This window comes from Caenorhabditis briggsae, assembly GCF_000004555.2.
Source record: "Caenorhabditis briggsae complete genome, chrIII, whole genome shotgun sequence".
In the NCBI taxonomy this organism is placed as follows: domain Eukaryota; kingdom Metazoa; phylum Nematoda; class Chromadorea; order Rhabditida; family Rhabditidae; genus Caenorhabditis; species Caenorhabditis briggsae.
The window spans coordinates 9,019,639-9,031,949 of NC_013490.2; the positions used below are offsets into that span (position 1 = coordinate 9,019,639).

The 12,311-nt window shown below is 37.9% G+C and overlaps 6 protein-coding genes across 6 annotated transcripts; 2 read left to right on the plus strand and 4 right to left on the minus strand.

Moving 5' to 3' along the window:
• Positions 1-858: 858 nt before the first annotated feature.
• CBG09910 lies at positions 859-1,565 on the minus strand (the record flags this gene model as incomplete). The annotated part of the gene is made up of 4 exons (XM_045244195.1): positions 859-917; positions 965-1,099; positions 1,150-1,234; positions 1,281-1,565. 4 exons carry the CDS (start codon positions 1,563-1,565, stop codon positions 859-861), a joined length of 564 nt encoding a protein of 187 aa, XP_045094148.1.
• A 2,068-nt stretch (positions 1,566-3,633) lies between these two features.
• Positions 3,634-4,397, plus strand: CBG25892 (the record flags this gene model as incomplete). Its single annotated transcript, XM_045244196.1, has 4 exons — positions 3,634-3,669; positions 3,755-3,943; positions 3,988-4,180; positions 4,228-4,397. The coding sequence occupies 4 exons, from the start codon at positions 3,634-3,636 to the stop codon at positions 4,395-4,397; spliced, it is 588 nt and encodes a 195-aa protein (XP_045098966.1).
• Positions 4,398-5,712: 1,315 nt separating this feature from the next.
• CBG09912 lies at positions 5,713-6,331 on the plus strand (the record flags this gene model as incomplete). The annotated part of the gene is made up of 3 exons (XM_002641557.2): positions 5,713-5,889; positions 5,934-6,108; positions 6,156-6,331. 3 exons carry the CDS (start codon positions 5,713-5,715, stop codon positions 6,329-6,331), a joined length of 528 nt encoding a protein of 175 aa, XP_002641603.2.
• Positions 6,332-6,645: 314 nt separating this feature from the next.
• On the minus strand, positions 6,646-7,536 carry CBG25893 (the record flags this gene model as incomplete). Its single annotated transcript, XM_045244198.1, has 3 exons — positions 6,646-6,686; positions 6,730-6,870; positions 7,206-7,536. 3 exons carry the CDS (start codon positions 7,534-7,536, stop codon positions 6,646-6,648), a joined length of 513 nt encoding a protein of 170 aa, XP_045098967.1.
• Positions 7,537-8,905: 1,369 nt separating this feature from the next.
• On the minus strand, positions 8,906-9,200 carry CBG25894 (the record flags this gene model as incomplete). The annotated part of the gene is made up of 2 exons (XM_045244199.1): positions 8,906-8,991; positions 9,041-9,200. 2 exons carry the CDS (start codon positions 9,198-9,200, stop codon positions 8,906-8,908), a joined length of 246 nt encoding a protein of 81 aa, XP_045098968.1.
• Positions 9,201-9,898: 698 nt separating this feature from the next.
• Positions 9,899-11,857, minus strand: CBG09915 (the record flags this gene model as incomplete). Its single annotated transcript, XM_002641558.1, has 5 exons — positions 9,899-10,000; positions 10,049-10,106; positions 10,155-10,216; positions 10,415-10,635; positions 11,728-11,857. The coding sequence occupies 5 exons, from the start codon at positions 11,855-11,857 to the stop codon at positions 9,899-9,901; spliced, it is 573 nt and encodes a 190-aa protein (XP_002641604.1).
• Positions 11,858-12,311: the final 454 nt, after the last annotated feature.

A 12,311-nucleotide genomic window follows, 5' to 3' on the forward strand; every position in this document is an offset into this window, starting at 1 on the left:
GGCACAATTCAAACAATACTTGAATTTGGCGTGACCACTTTTTCCTTTAAAAAAGTACAAAATCGGGAGACAAACCGATTCTGTACCTGTAGAAGAAAAGAAGGCACAGAGCAACAAGGAGTTTAAAGTGCAGGAAGATTGGTTGTCACCTGGATTTGATAATACTACTACTACACTGTCCAATATCAATTTGTCCACCTATTTTTTCGTTCAAGATCATTTTCAGACTCATCAAATAAACATTTTCTATAACTTTGACTAATTTCTGGAATATTCATACAGAAAATTTCTGAATAATAAAAAGGCAAGACGAAACTGTACGAAATCTGTCGAAAAGACAAACTTTTCGAAAATCTGTTTGTTTTTTCTATTAACTCTGTTCTTTTTGTACATAAAATTTGAGAAATTCCGGTTTTCAGAAATAAAAAAAAATTCTTCAAATTTCTACCGTCTTATATGAATATCTCACAACAGAATTCAAAATTTAAAGTTGAATCTAAACATTAACGTCTTCCTTCTTTCTTTTTTTTTCTAAAAAAAAAAAAACAATTTCATCCCACTAAGTTCAAGAAAGCGCCAGATCGTCTTCTTCTACCAAACTTTAATCTTCTTTATCCCATTTTTCGGAAATCGGTAGCTAGTTGTAAGTTCGGCTCTCTTTTTTTGCCAGTTCCTGATGACATTATAGCCGAAATCAAGAAAATTATTCTAACTTTTTTTCCTCTTGAAACTTTGTTCTCCTAGTACTTTTCAAACCCTATGTTTTCACCTTAGGTCCCCTTCAAAACATAACATTGTTAACAAGTTCTTATTGAAATCCTAAGATCTCGAGCACAAAATTTAAAAAATCGAATAAAATCAAATAGATCTTCTGCTGCCAATGGACGATGAACTTCGTTCCGAAAATCCCTCCATATCTCAAAATATCTCTCTGCTCTCGCCATATCAGACAATCGGAACACACTGTTCTCATTCTCCGTAGAACCAATCGAACTGTTGTGGCTGTTGTTGGTTACTGTCAATGGAGTCTCTTCTTTTGGTGGCTGTTTTTTCTCAATCTCAAAAAAGCTTTGAATGCAGGTTAGGATGAGAAGAAGAACTGAAATTTATATTAGTGGTTAAATAAAGTTCAAAGATGTTTGAACATACTTGAAAAGTAAACCAACTCGAACACGATCCATAACCCCATTCCGGCGATTCCAATGAACAAGAACAACTCAGCGGCATCGATGACCTGGAAAAACGAATTTATCACAAGTTTATTCCAGTAAGAAACCCACCATGTTTCCGCATGCAAAGAAAAGAAAACATCCATATCCACTGACAAAACCAGCAAAGGCATACAAAGGGATAAGGAGCAAGATACCAGTGACACCGAGATAGATGGCGATACATGCTTCCTGAGAGCCCTGGCCGTAGTTCGACTGGACATAGGCGATTGTGAACAGCTTTGAGAGTATCAAACAGCCAATGAAAATCATAGTCACGATTTTTTTCGCGACTAGCTTCAAGCTGCGTAACTCTCGAGCCATCAAATCTCCTTCTTCAGAATTCGAGGGCAGCATTGGCCGCCCTCGAGTATGGTGACGACTTCGACCCTAGGTACACTTTTATACTTGTAAAGACCCATAAAACGTGCCGACTCCGAGAATGAATTAAACTGATTAGGTTCTGAAGTCAATGGTAAAAAAGTTCTGCGGCATCGCGTGTTGAACAATGGAGGTCCCGCCTTCTCTCAGTTTGATTAGTCTGGAATTTTGGTATTCTTAATCTAGAAATCACAGGAATGGGTCTTGACCGATATTCAGACAGCGAGATGGGTAATATTGGCCTCTGAGTTGAGACTGTTGTGAGTGGGAAAAATATCAAAAGGTACTTCAATCATTGAAGTTCAATATATACTTGTAATCCAAGCCATGGCGGGCCTTCGCTGGGCCCGTCATAGTTTCTTTTAAAATCAAATTTTTTGCACTAACTTGATGATATGTATAACTCGCACTACGCACTACGAAACGATACCATTTGGATTACTGTTTCTTGTCTACGAACAAAGTCATGCGGCTAATCTGAGCATGGTAACGCTTGTTTTTTTCCGCCCGGTTTGTCTATAACTTTGTTCATAGACAAGATACAATTTTTATAATAGTATGATTTTGTAGTACTTGTTGAGTTCTATCATCTCCGATTCAGGTGGTCCGAACATATTTGATTCTAAAAGAAACTATGGCTACTTAGGAAGGCAGGTCTATGAACGATTTACAAGTATGCTTCAATGATTGGAAGGTCTTTGTGATATATGAATTTTGTGGAAGATCTGGTCTAAGAGACTGTAGTAGTTGGTTAATTCTTTGCAACGCGACGACAGGAGAACTGTCACAGTGCTGAAATGCCAGTTTACTAAAGTTGAGCGTCTCAACTCTCTGGCTATTTAGCCTATCCTCTTTTCATTTCGAGTTTCCTATTTCGACCCAATCCCGTTTCATTTGCTGCTTCTGTCAACGATTCTGGAATTTTTAGGCGATATCTTCTCTCCGATTAAATTTCTTCTTGATGTTCTCCGTTTGTTTTTCAAGTCTTTCAAACTTCATTATTCTTCACATGACATGACACGAAGGAGCCGAACCTCGGTACATTTTCCGGAAGTTTCAAGTGACATCTCCGTTTGTATTCATCTGACTGCCGTAGGGCAGCGCCTTCGAAACGGAGTCCGACTAAGCTTTTCTTCAACATTCTGTTCTGTTTTCAAGGTTTTCTCCTCTACCCAGTAATCATAATTTTGCGGTTCTCATGACATTCGCATTTTTCCATGACATTTCTCAGATCAGAAAAACAGAATTTCAGTATTTAAAAGAGAGATTACCTTCCACAGATATCACGAGCCCGACTCCATTTCTCTTGTCTCTAAAATATTGTTTCCTTATAAGATAAGCAGGTACCTGTTGTAGGAATTGACTTGAAAGATTCTGGTCTTGCAGGTGCCCAAAACCTGAGCAATTTGCTTGAACCATACAGTAGTCGTCTTTTTTAACCTTGCCCAAACGTTTCTCGCCCAATTGACGCCCAACCCTTGCCTGAAATTCCCTGAGTAGTTCCTATTCTAAAAAAAAACCTAGTTCTTTTTTATTTTTCTCAACCATTCCAGTCACAGGAAATAAGTACCCAAATCTCCAATTTCTTCTCTAAACTCTAATCTTCTTTATCCTTTTCTCTGTTGAAATATGCAGTGTCCTCTTTGCCACTCTTCTTTTTCGTCGTTTCTTTTTTTGTTTTTTTATGGTCCATTATTTCCTTCCTCACTCTCTTTTCTTCTTTTTCTTCTTGTGGAACTCTCGCCGTTCTCTTCTTCTTCTTCTTCTTCTTCTTTTTTTCTATTATCTTGCACGGCGGCGGCGACGGGACGCCAGCGTCTCATCGATCCTCGCGGAGGTGTGCTCCGGTTCTCTCTTCGTTTCTCCCAATGTTTCGTTGGTCTCTATCCGACCTGACTTTCCACTTTTAAAAGAAAAAACACACTTGCTCACATACACACACAGCACATAGTTGATTTAGAGTCAGTTGAAGAAGCAAAAAGAAGAAGAAGGAGAATCCAAAGAGAACGTCGTCTGCTCGAGTGCATTCTCTATTTTAACCAACATGCCGCTCAAGACGCCCTTTGGGCTCTTGCAAGAGGTGAGATCTAGGGTTATAGATACACCTGTAGATTAGGAACACTAAAGTCAGTTAGATTTATCTGGAACTCCATTTCCAATTACAGTATGAATGCAAGAGAGAGCATTTGCGTCTCTCCTTGTGGCTCTTCTTCCTTGCTTGTTCCGTGATGTTCCTGATCCGTCATCTGATGTTCATGTGGTTCCTTGTCTTGTTTTGCATCGTCAACGCTTACATCGCCCTCGGAATCTACTGGGGATCGGCTCGCAGTCTCTGGTGGACTCATAAGGCTCATGTAAGTTGAGACCTGGAGAAGTACCGTAGTGTAACTCTCTCCAGATCTTCTGTATCTCTCTTCTGGCTTCCCTCTGGATCACTCTTCCATACTACCTGGCCAATTACGAGTCCATGTTCCATCTCTGCATCTCGCCCGTTCCTGCCCACTGCGGAATTCATAATTTGAGACAACGCAAATGGCTTATGTACGTCTACTCAGGACTCTATTTCGTTGGAATTGGAATGATGGTCTTTGGTAAGAATTAGGATACACTACCACTGATTATAATCCATTGTTTCCAGCCGAAGCTTGTCGTCTCCGTATGACTACCTATCTACTCATCAAGGCTGAACGTTTCGAGGGACGTGCCACTATTGCCGAGGAAGGAATGATGAATGTGAACATCTCTGTTGGAACAATCGAGGAACAACCCAAGGAAAAGGACCCAAAGGATATCGTGATCGTTGCTTGACTCTGGAACCGGACCGCACACTCTTCTAATTACCGGACTGACTTCTGCCTTTTTAATCTCCCGAATTTCATTTTTGAATTTTTTTGCTTGTCCCAAGTTTTGTCATTTGTTTCCAACTCTTGACTTGTTAATAAAAAATTCTCATGTTATTCTGTGGTAATGGGGCTTTTCAGGACTACATTGAGAAAATATGACGGTTGTATATGGAGAGATGAGGGGCAGAAGAGATGTACTGAAATTGAGAAAAGGTGTCCTCGAATTTTCAAAAAAGCTCTGAAGTGTTCAGGTGCCATGCTAGAAAAAAAAATCTAGAGATGGGTTTCTTTCAGAATGTGGATAGCCCCTATTAAATGATTCATTTCCCAAGATCCAAGATAATTATGTCTAAAGATATACTCGTTTTATCTGTCCAGGTAACTGTAGTTGACAATGGCCAGCTCTGTATGCCTATGTGAATAATATAGTATCTTTTGATGAATAACATTGAAAAATGTATCAGGTCTACTAAACAAAAATTGAGTCTTTATTTCGTAGTCGACAACTTTTTGATACGAATTCATTAAATTGAGATACACCGCTCCAAAACATTGCAACTCTGAACCCAGTGTTATTCTTTTAAGTTTTGGCATAGATTTCATATCTCATTTAAATGAATTTGTACAACACATTGCCAACTACAAAACGAAGACTCTATTTTTGTTTAGTAGACCTGCAAATGTTTTCTCTCATTAAACGAAAGCTACTATATATATTTAAGACATTCAAAGTTTACTATTTACAACTAAAAATAGGCAAAATGAATCATTTTTTGGCCGGTACTGTATATGAGCTATACAAAGTTTGGAACCCCTTAAAAGCTTTATTCCTCCTTCAATAACTTTTACCATCTTTCCATGATCATCATCTCCTTACTCGAATCCTGAAACAATTCTTCTTGTCGATGTCACGTTTGAATGGAACCATGGCGTCTTTATGTTTTCGACCTCGAATCCAAGCACAAAATCGGCTGCCGACATCCTCGCCAACTTCAATTTTCTCATATTCCTATTATAAAAAAAACATTTTTACGAGCGACACAAAGTCGTAAATCTACAGTAGTCAAGTACTTTTTGCTTAGCAACCGGCGACAAACAAGCGCCCGTCGCTTTCTTCTTCCAAATCAAGAGCTTTTCATTCTGTTGGAATCTGCGAATTTGAGAATGGGTAGCGCTCTTTCTCGTTTCTTCGGATCGATGTTCTCGCTGGTAAGAATTCAATGGAAGATATAAAAAACCTGATGTTTTAATAGAGAGAAACTCCAACTGAAATTCGTCCGATGATTCTCTGGTTTGATGTTCATTTGATGGCCTCGTTCTCCTGCTTGATCCTCTTGGATCCGAGCGTTCAAGTTCGGGTCTACTTCATCTTCTACTTGGCCTTATTGACCCTTCCAGCAACGTTCATCGTTGCCTTTGGAAATGCTCACTGGATGAAGGCAGCGTTCTTCTGCCAGGTGAGTCTACAGAGTATATTTTGATGAACTCAATTTGTTTCCAGCTGATCCGATCCCTGTTCATTGCATTTCACAATATCACCTATCCGATCTTGGTTGCCTCCTGGACAGCAGTCGAGAACAGGCAAGCTTTCCAAGAAGCATCCAACGAGGAGATCATCTTCTCCTCTGCGGGCTACGGATTCTTGATCTTCTTATTGAGTACAGCAGCTTCCATCTGTTAGTTTTTCAACGTCTTCTGCTCGAACAAAATAATGGTTTTTCAGTCGAGCCAGCCAAACTCTATCACATATGTCATCTCCAACGGATGCTAGCTGAGGCTCCAGAGTTGGCCGACTCTGATGTCGAGATGGACGACGTGAATGACGACACAATCAGCGAGACAACTGATGTTTCTTCTTTCGTGGACCTTGGCCTCACTGGAAAGATGAACGTTGTCTAAATATTTTGTGATTGATTTGAATAAATCAAATTGTTAATAGCTCACTTTTATTAGTTTATGATATTGAAGAAAATTGTATTGGGGAAAGAAAGAAGATGGAGATAGGGAAGAGTTAGGGTGGCAAATTTTAATTACATATCTAGCGAGAAGCGAGGAAAATTATAATTGGTTTGTGGATTAGAAATTGGATAGGGTGTGTGCGTGACTAAAGGTTTGTAGGGGGAAATTTTGGGATTGGAGAAGATTATGACTTGGTTTCTATACATGAATTCGAGTTGAGAATACAATTAAGATTAACGAGAAGCATCCATCATCTAATAATTTCTTAGCTCCTGCTTAGTTGGAACATAAAGTCCTGAAAAAAAGAATAAAAGTTCTCAAAAACTTGAAAAACAAACTTTTCTTTCTGTCCGCTTTCTTCTTCGCAATCATCGCTTTAGTTAATGCGTCGACATTCCATATTCCTTGGTTTGTACGCCATGCTTTTGTCAAAATTCTGAAGTCAATCTCATGCTTCTTGTCTAACCAACTGTTGAGAGCTGTAATGTCTACTGTAAGTCTCGAATAACCACCGTAAGACCTGTATTAGAAGGGCCCTCTTAAAAATTTCCGTACGTTTTAGTGAAAAAATATGTTCGAAATTCCACAATTTCACAGAAAATGGTTGAAACACAACTTTTTTGTACAAAAATTTGCTCAATTTTGATAAAATTGTTCGATGTTCATGAATTTTGAACGAAAGTTGACCGAATTTTTCCATTAAAAACTTTGTATAAATGACCCGGAAAATAGAAGCGGTCTCTGTAATAGAATGGTCCTCCGAAGGACCGGAACTATATAAGAGCAATACAGGTTTTATGGTAATTATACTCACCAGCGCTCAAGCAGAACAACTCAAACAACGCCCACGATGCTCCAACCAGTATACATTTTCCTCGACTACTGATAAAAGGACAAATCACGTGTTGTAAAAAAATCCCATCGAGGAAAACCATGAGAAACTTTGCTTGCGACATCGTGTGCACCAATCTGGTATATTCCAAAATTGAGTAAGGGAACTCTTCGAACCAGATAATGTAGAACTCGAAGAAGCCAATACAAAGAACAAGGACATGAAGAATACCGATGAATAATATTATGCTGAGTAGGTTTGGTGTTAGGTGAATACAAAAACCATAAAGCCCAAGTTTGAATAAAGTGAACATTATGAAGATAATAGATTGGGCTTTGAACTCCCGTTGTTTCTCGTCGTCTTCTTCAGATTTCACATCTGGAGAAAGTGGTGGCGATAGGACATTGACGTTTAGAGTAAGACTATCGGGCTCATCGGAAACGCCAAAATTGCAAGAATTTTGACGAGAATCCTTTTCACAGTCGTTATTTGGTTCTTCTTCTTTTTCTTCTTCTCCATTTTCTTCAATCATCCCATCAACTACTCCTGAACACATTCAAAATTTAAAACTCAGGTTGTGAATGAATTCTTACTGTCTCTCTTCCTTTTCCCTCTTTCGATTTCCTTTATCCGTTCTTGTTCCGCTTTCTTGTGATAATCTTTCTCTCTTCCAAAAAAGTCTGAACTTGAAAATTGTCAATATTCCAAGTCTGAATTTCAGACACATCAAATACTCACCCTTTTCATGAACGTCAAAATAATCAATTTCTTCTTTCTTATCGTATGGAAGTCTAGCCGAAACTTCCAGTTCAAATATCTTTTTCGGGTACACCATATATATGAATATAGGAGAGAATGAATTTGTGCTTCTTCTGTTCTATTCGAGGAGGAGAGTCACTCTCTTCTGGATACTCAATTAGACACCACACCTTCCTTCCTTCTCGTTTCGTCGTTTGTTTTGACACAAACGGCAGAAGTCAGGTGAGTATGAGAAAGCGAGAAGTTACGGAAAAGAGAGCTCATTAATCGTAGTCTGTGGAATTGCCGAGCTTCTGGGCAAAGCTACAAACTTGATAAATCTTGACTGGGTACCTTGAATTTCTCATGAAACTTCAGGACTCAAATTTTTGAACTTGGCGCTTCTTTTTGGATTTCTGAAGGCAAATTGAACAAACCGTTCCAGCCTGAGCCAATAATTTTAATCAAAAAAGCAAATGATTCTGAAAAATCTTCAATTGAGTAACGCTGTAACTATCAAAATCAGTGATCATCTCATTTTTTACTGATACTTTTCCAGGTTTCCTCTTTTTTGTTTTATTTAGTTTAGGCTGAAACGCCTTCTTATTTTCTGTAAGAATATCAAGACAAATGGAGCCAAATTCAAAAATTCAGGTGCATCTCTTCCAGCAAACATAGCTCCTTTAGAATTGACTTGTCTCCTGGTTGTCCTCTTCCAGCTTCTGGATGAATCATAACTTTTGCCTCTTTCATTTCACTTGTTCTCAGCTGTTTCATTTTGTTTACATAACAGTTTGTGTTCCAATCAAGAAAATGAAACGGTTTAACAGTGTGACAATTTTATTGCAAAAACAAAAAATTCCTGGAAATTTCCCGAAGAAGAAGTTTAAAAAAATAGAAAGATGATAGAGTCGGGAGTCGAGTGGGAAGAATGGTGACGGTTTTTAGTGATGCTCGTTGGTTGGGCAACATAAATCATATATTTCGGAATCAGTGAGTCCCTGAGCACAATACTTGGTGATTGGGAACTCTGAAAAAAATTGATTAGACCGGAGTTGACCAGATTGCTGAACTCTCACCTCCAGTTAAACACAAGTTTCCATCGGCGTCTGTTGGGCAGATGCTCTGAATATGCTCGAGCGCTCTTCTTCCGCACTTGGATTGAACGTGATTGTCGGAATGAACGGGAGCTAGTTGGAGGCTGATGAGAGCGAGAAGGGTGAAGAACCAGAGATTCATATTGAAAGAATTCGCTGAATAACCTTTCACCAGGGGATCTCCATTTTATAGAACAAAAAGAGGCGGAGTTCCAGATATTAAACATCGGTGACTCCGCCCAGTTATAACAAGACTGAATGCTATGTAGAAAAATTAGCTAATCTGACGGATTAGAATGTTTGAAAGAACATCAGATGCTAAATGCAAATGTCACCAGAAAATAATAATAAATCTGAAAGGGATACCTATGTTATTTTTGTAATCCAAGATATTCCTATGATCTTTCTCATCTCTCGACAAACCTGATAAACAAGTATGCTCTCAGCTGTGAATCATAGCAGACGGCTAACAGACACACCTTGACTTTCAGCCCATTTCACAATATTGTCTGTGGGTCAGGAATTCTAGATGGTGGGAATCGAATCAGTAAACAATTTAGAAGATCATGCTAGAGACGGTTTTTATTCTTGAAGGATAATCTCGGGCGTCGCCGGCAACTTCTGGCTGGAGGCTGGTCGGCTTCAGGACGGAACTTGGTCAGATTCCGGCAGAGACATTGTGGGAAGCCGACCAAGATCCGACAAACTACCGGCCAACTTCCGGCCTCCTAACAGCAGGGGCCGGTTCGGTTCGCGTTTATTGAAGTTTTTATAGAGAAACAGCGCATTATGTAAAATTTTATTTATTAAAAAAAGAATTATACATGAAAATGAACAAAATTAGGGAAAAAAATACAGAAAAATAAGAAAATCATGATTTATATTTTTAAATTTTGAAGATGTCGCTGTGAATCGTGACGAATACGGGAGAAGAAACTCTGCCTGAAATGTGAATAAAATTAGAAATGAATTCAGAAAATAGGAATTTACCTGATTAACTTTCTTGTCTTTCTTCGAATTTTCTAGCATCCAGCTATTTCTTTGATTCCTGGAAACAATACTTCCAAAAATACAGTTTTTTTTCAACAAAAATTACCTTCTAGTTGCGATATCTCCCAAGCACTTGACATTAAAAATGTTGACTTGTATTTTATTTATCTGAAAAATTTAAATTATGACAAAAATTCAAAGAATAAATTACCTGATAAGTTTCGTACTCTTTTTTTCGAGAACATCATCTGTTATTGTCTCCGAAGTACTTGTCTGGAAAAAATGCTCCAAAAATTGAAAGGATACAACTTTAAAACAAAGTTTTTAGGGAAACGGCAAGAAAAATAGTTTAGAAAACAAATTTACAATGAGTGAAGCACGCGCCGCATAACACGCAGCACCTTCAAATTCCGGCCAAAATCCGATCATTGTCCGTCCCACTGCTGCGGTGAGCAGCTTCTGACCAAAAGCTGACCAAGATCTGTCCAAAAGCCGATCCGCCTCAACTTCCGGCCAGAAGTTGCAAGCCGACAGCCGAGATACCATGAATTTTGAAACGTTGTTGGCTCTGTTCCAGTTGGAAGAATCTGAAAAAAAAGTTAGAGGTCGCAGTAGAAAGGATCCAAAATTGATGATTTAAAAAATTGTATTTTTCGAGTTTTAGAACGAATTTGAGGGATGAGCAAAAAGACAAAACTTATATTGGTTTTTTTAGAACATTTGGATAGATTTTTGGATAGATAGATTTCGAAAAATCATAACTTTGTACAGATTAAAGAAACATAATTTTATCAATTTATGCTTATTGAACAACGTATGGGCTACAAAAAACGGAATTACAGACTTGTTCTATTATAAATACTTTTGAGAAGAAATTAACTAGGATGTAACAGTTTCCGGAAATCAGATAATTCCAACTTCCGCCGAAAACCTACTTGGAATACTGTCTATTCAACTCAGGACAACTCAAGACACAATTTTTTTCTCAGGACACAATTATCCTCTTGAATACCGTTTTCAAGTCTGCTTAAGAGACCTCTAACAAAATGCTGAAATTTCAGTTCAGTACCAAAAAATCACATTTTCAGTGTAAAATCGGTTCAAATTCGATTTTTCCCACTCCTAGGAAGTTTTAGAAATTGAAACGTTTTGTGTTATACTTGAAATCATGTAGAACTTCATATTTCAACATTTTTCTCAAAAATTTGTTTTGGAAAAGCTTTGGAAAGTTTCAAAATTTGCCTACATTTTGGGTGGGCCCAAGTTTTCAATTTTTATGATTATTTTGAGAAAAATGTTTGAATGAAAGATAGCAAAAAAGAGAGTTCTTTGAATAAGAGATTTCCTTCCTTTTGTTGAAATAAATCACATTGAATTAAATATATAATTCCGCTTGATTTTAAGTATAACAAAAATGTTTCGAGCTTTCAAAACCCCTGGAGTGGATATCGAATTTGAAATTTGGAAATCGAATTTAAATTTTTAAACGATTTTGACGGTTTTGATAGACGCTCTTTCATCCTGTACACTTGGTTTGGTCCAACTATCCGGACAACTTAAAATGTTCCCTTGTTAGAAAAGTTTCGAAATTTCGTTATGTATCTTGAACATGTTTTGGATTTCATTTTTGTAAATCTTCCGATGGACATGATTCCAGATATTGATATTGAAGATCACACATGTATTCCAAGCTATTATACTTTTCCAATCCGGGATTAATGTCATGAGATTTCTCATAGTCGGCATTCTATATTCTGTATGGTTACGTGCCAAAGAAGCCATATAGGTTGGCGCCGGATTGTGTTTCATTTTTGTGGCGCTGACATTCTGGTTATTTTGGCGAGCGCCATCGACATTTGTTGACGACGATTATCGATTTATTAAACCCAACCAATTAACCCAAGTAAATATGAAATTGGATGAAAGGATTCCTTCGTTGATAAGTGCACAGATAAGCTTTCTACGTCGGGTTACTTGATTAACTACAGAAACTCTATTTGATGGAAAAGAAAGAGATGAACACCGATTCTAGGTGGTTTTCGGTTTTTGGGCTCCATTTTTTTAAAAAACTAATTTTTGTTCATTGTTTCATTTTCAGAGATGCTGAACATATACGAATACTGCAAAATGGGATACTCGGATTCTCAAGTCAAATACATCTGTTGTCCAGAATAATCACTCCCTTCTGAATCTCTATATTTTCGCGAATAAACACGTTCTATTCAAACTTTCGTATTCAAAGACAAACTTTCGATTTTTCTGA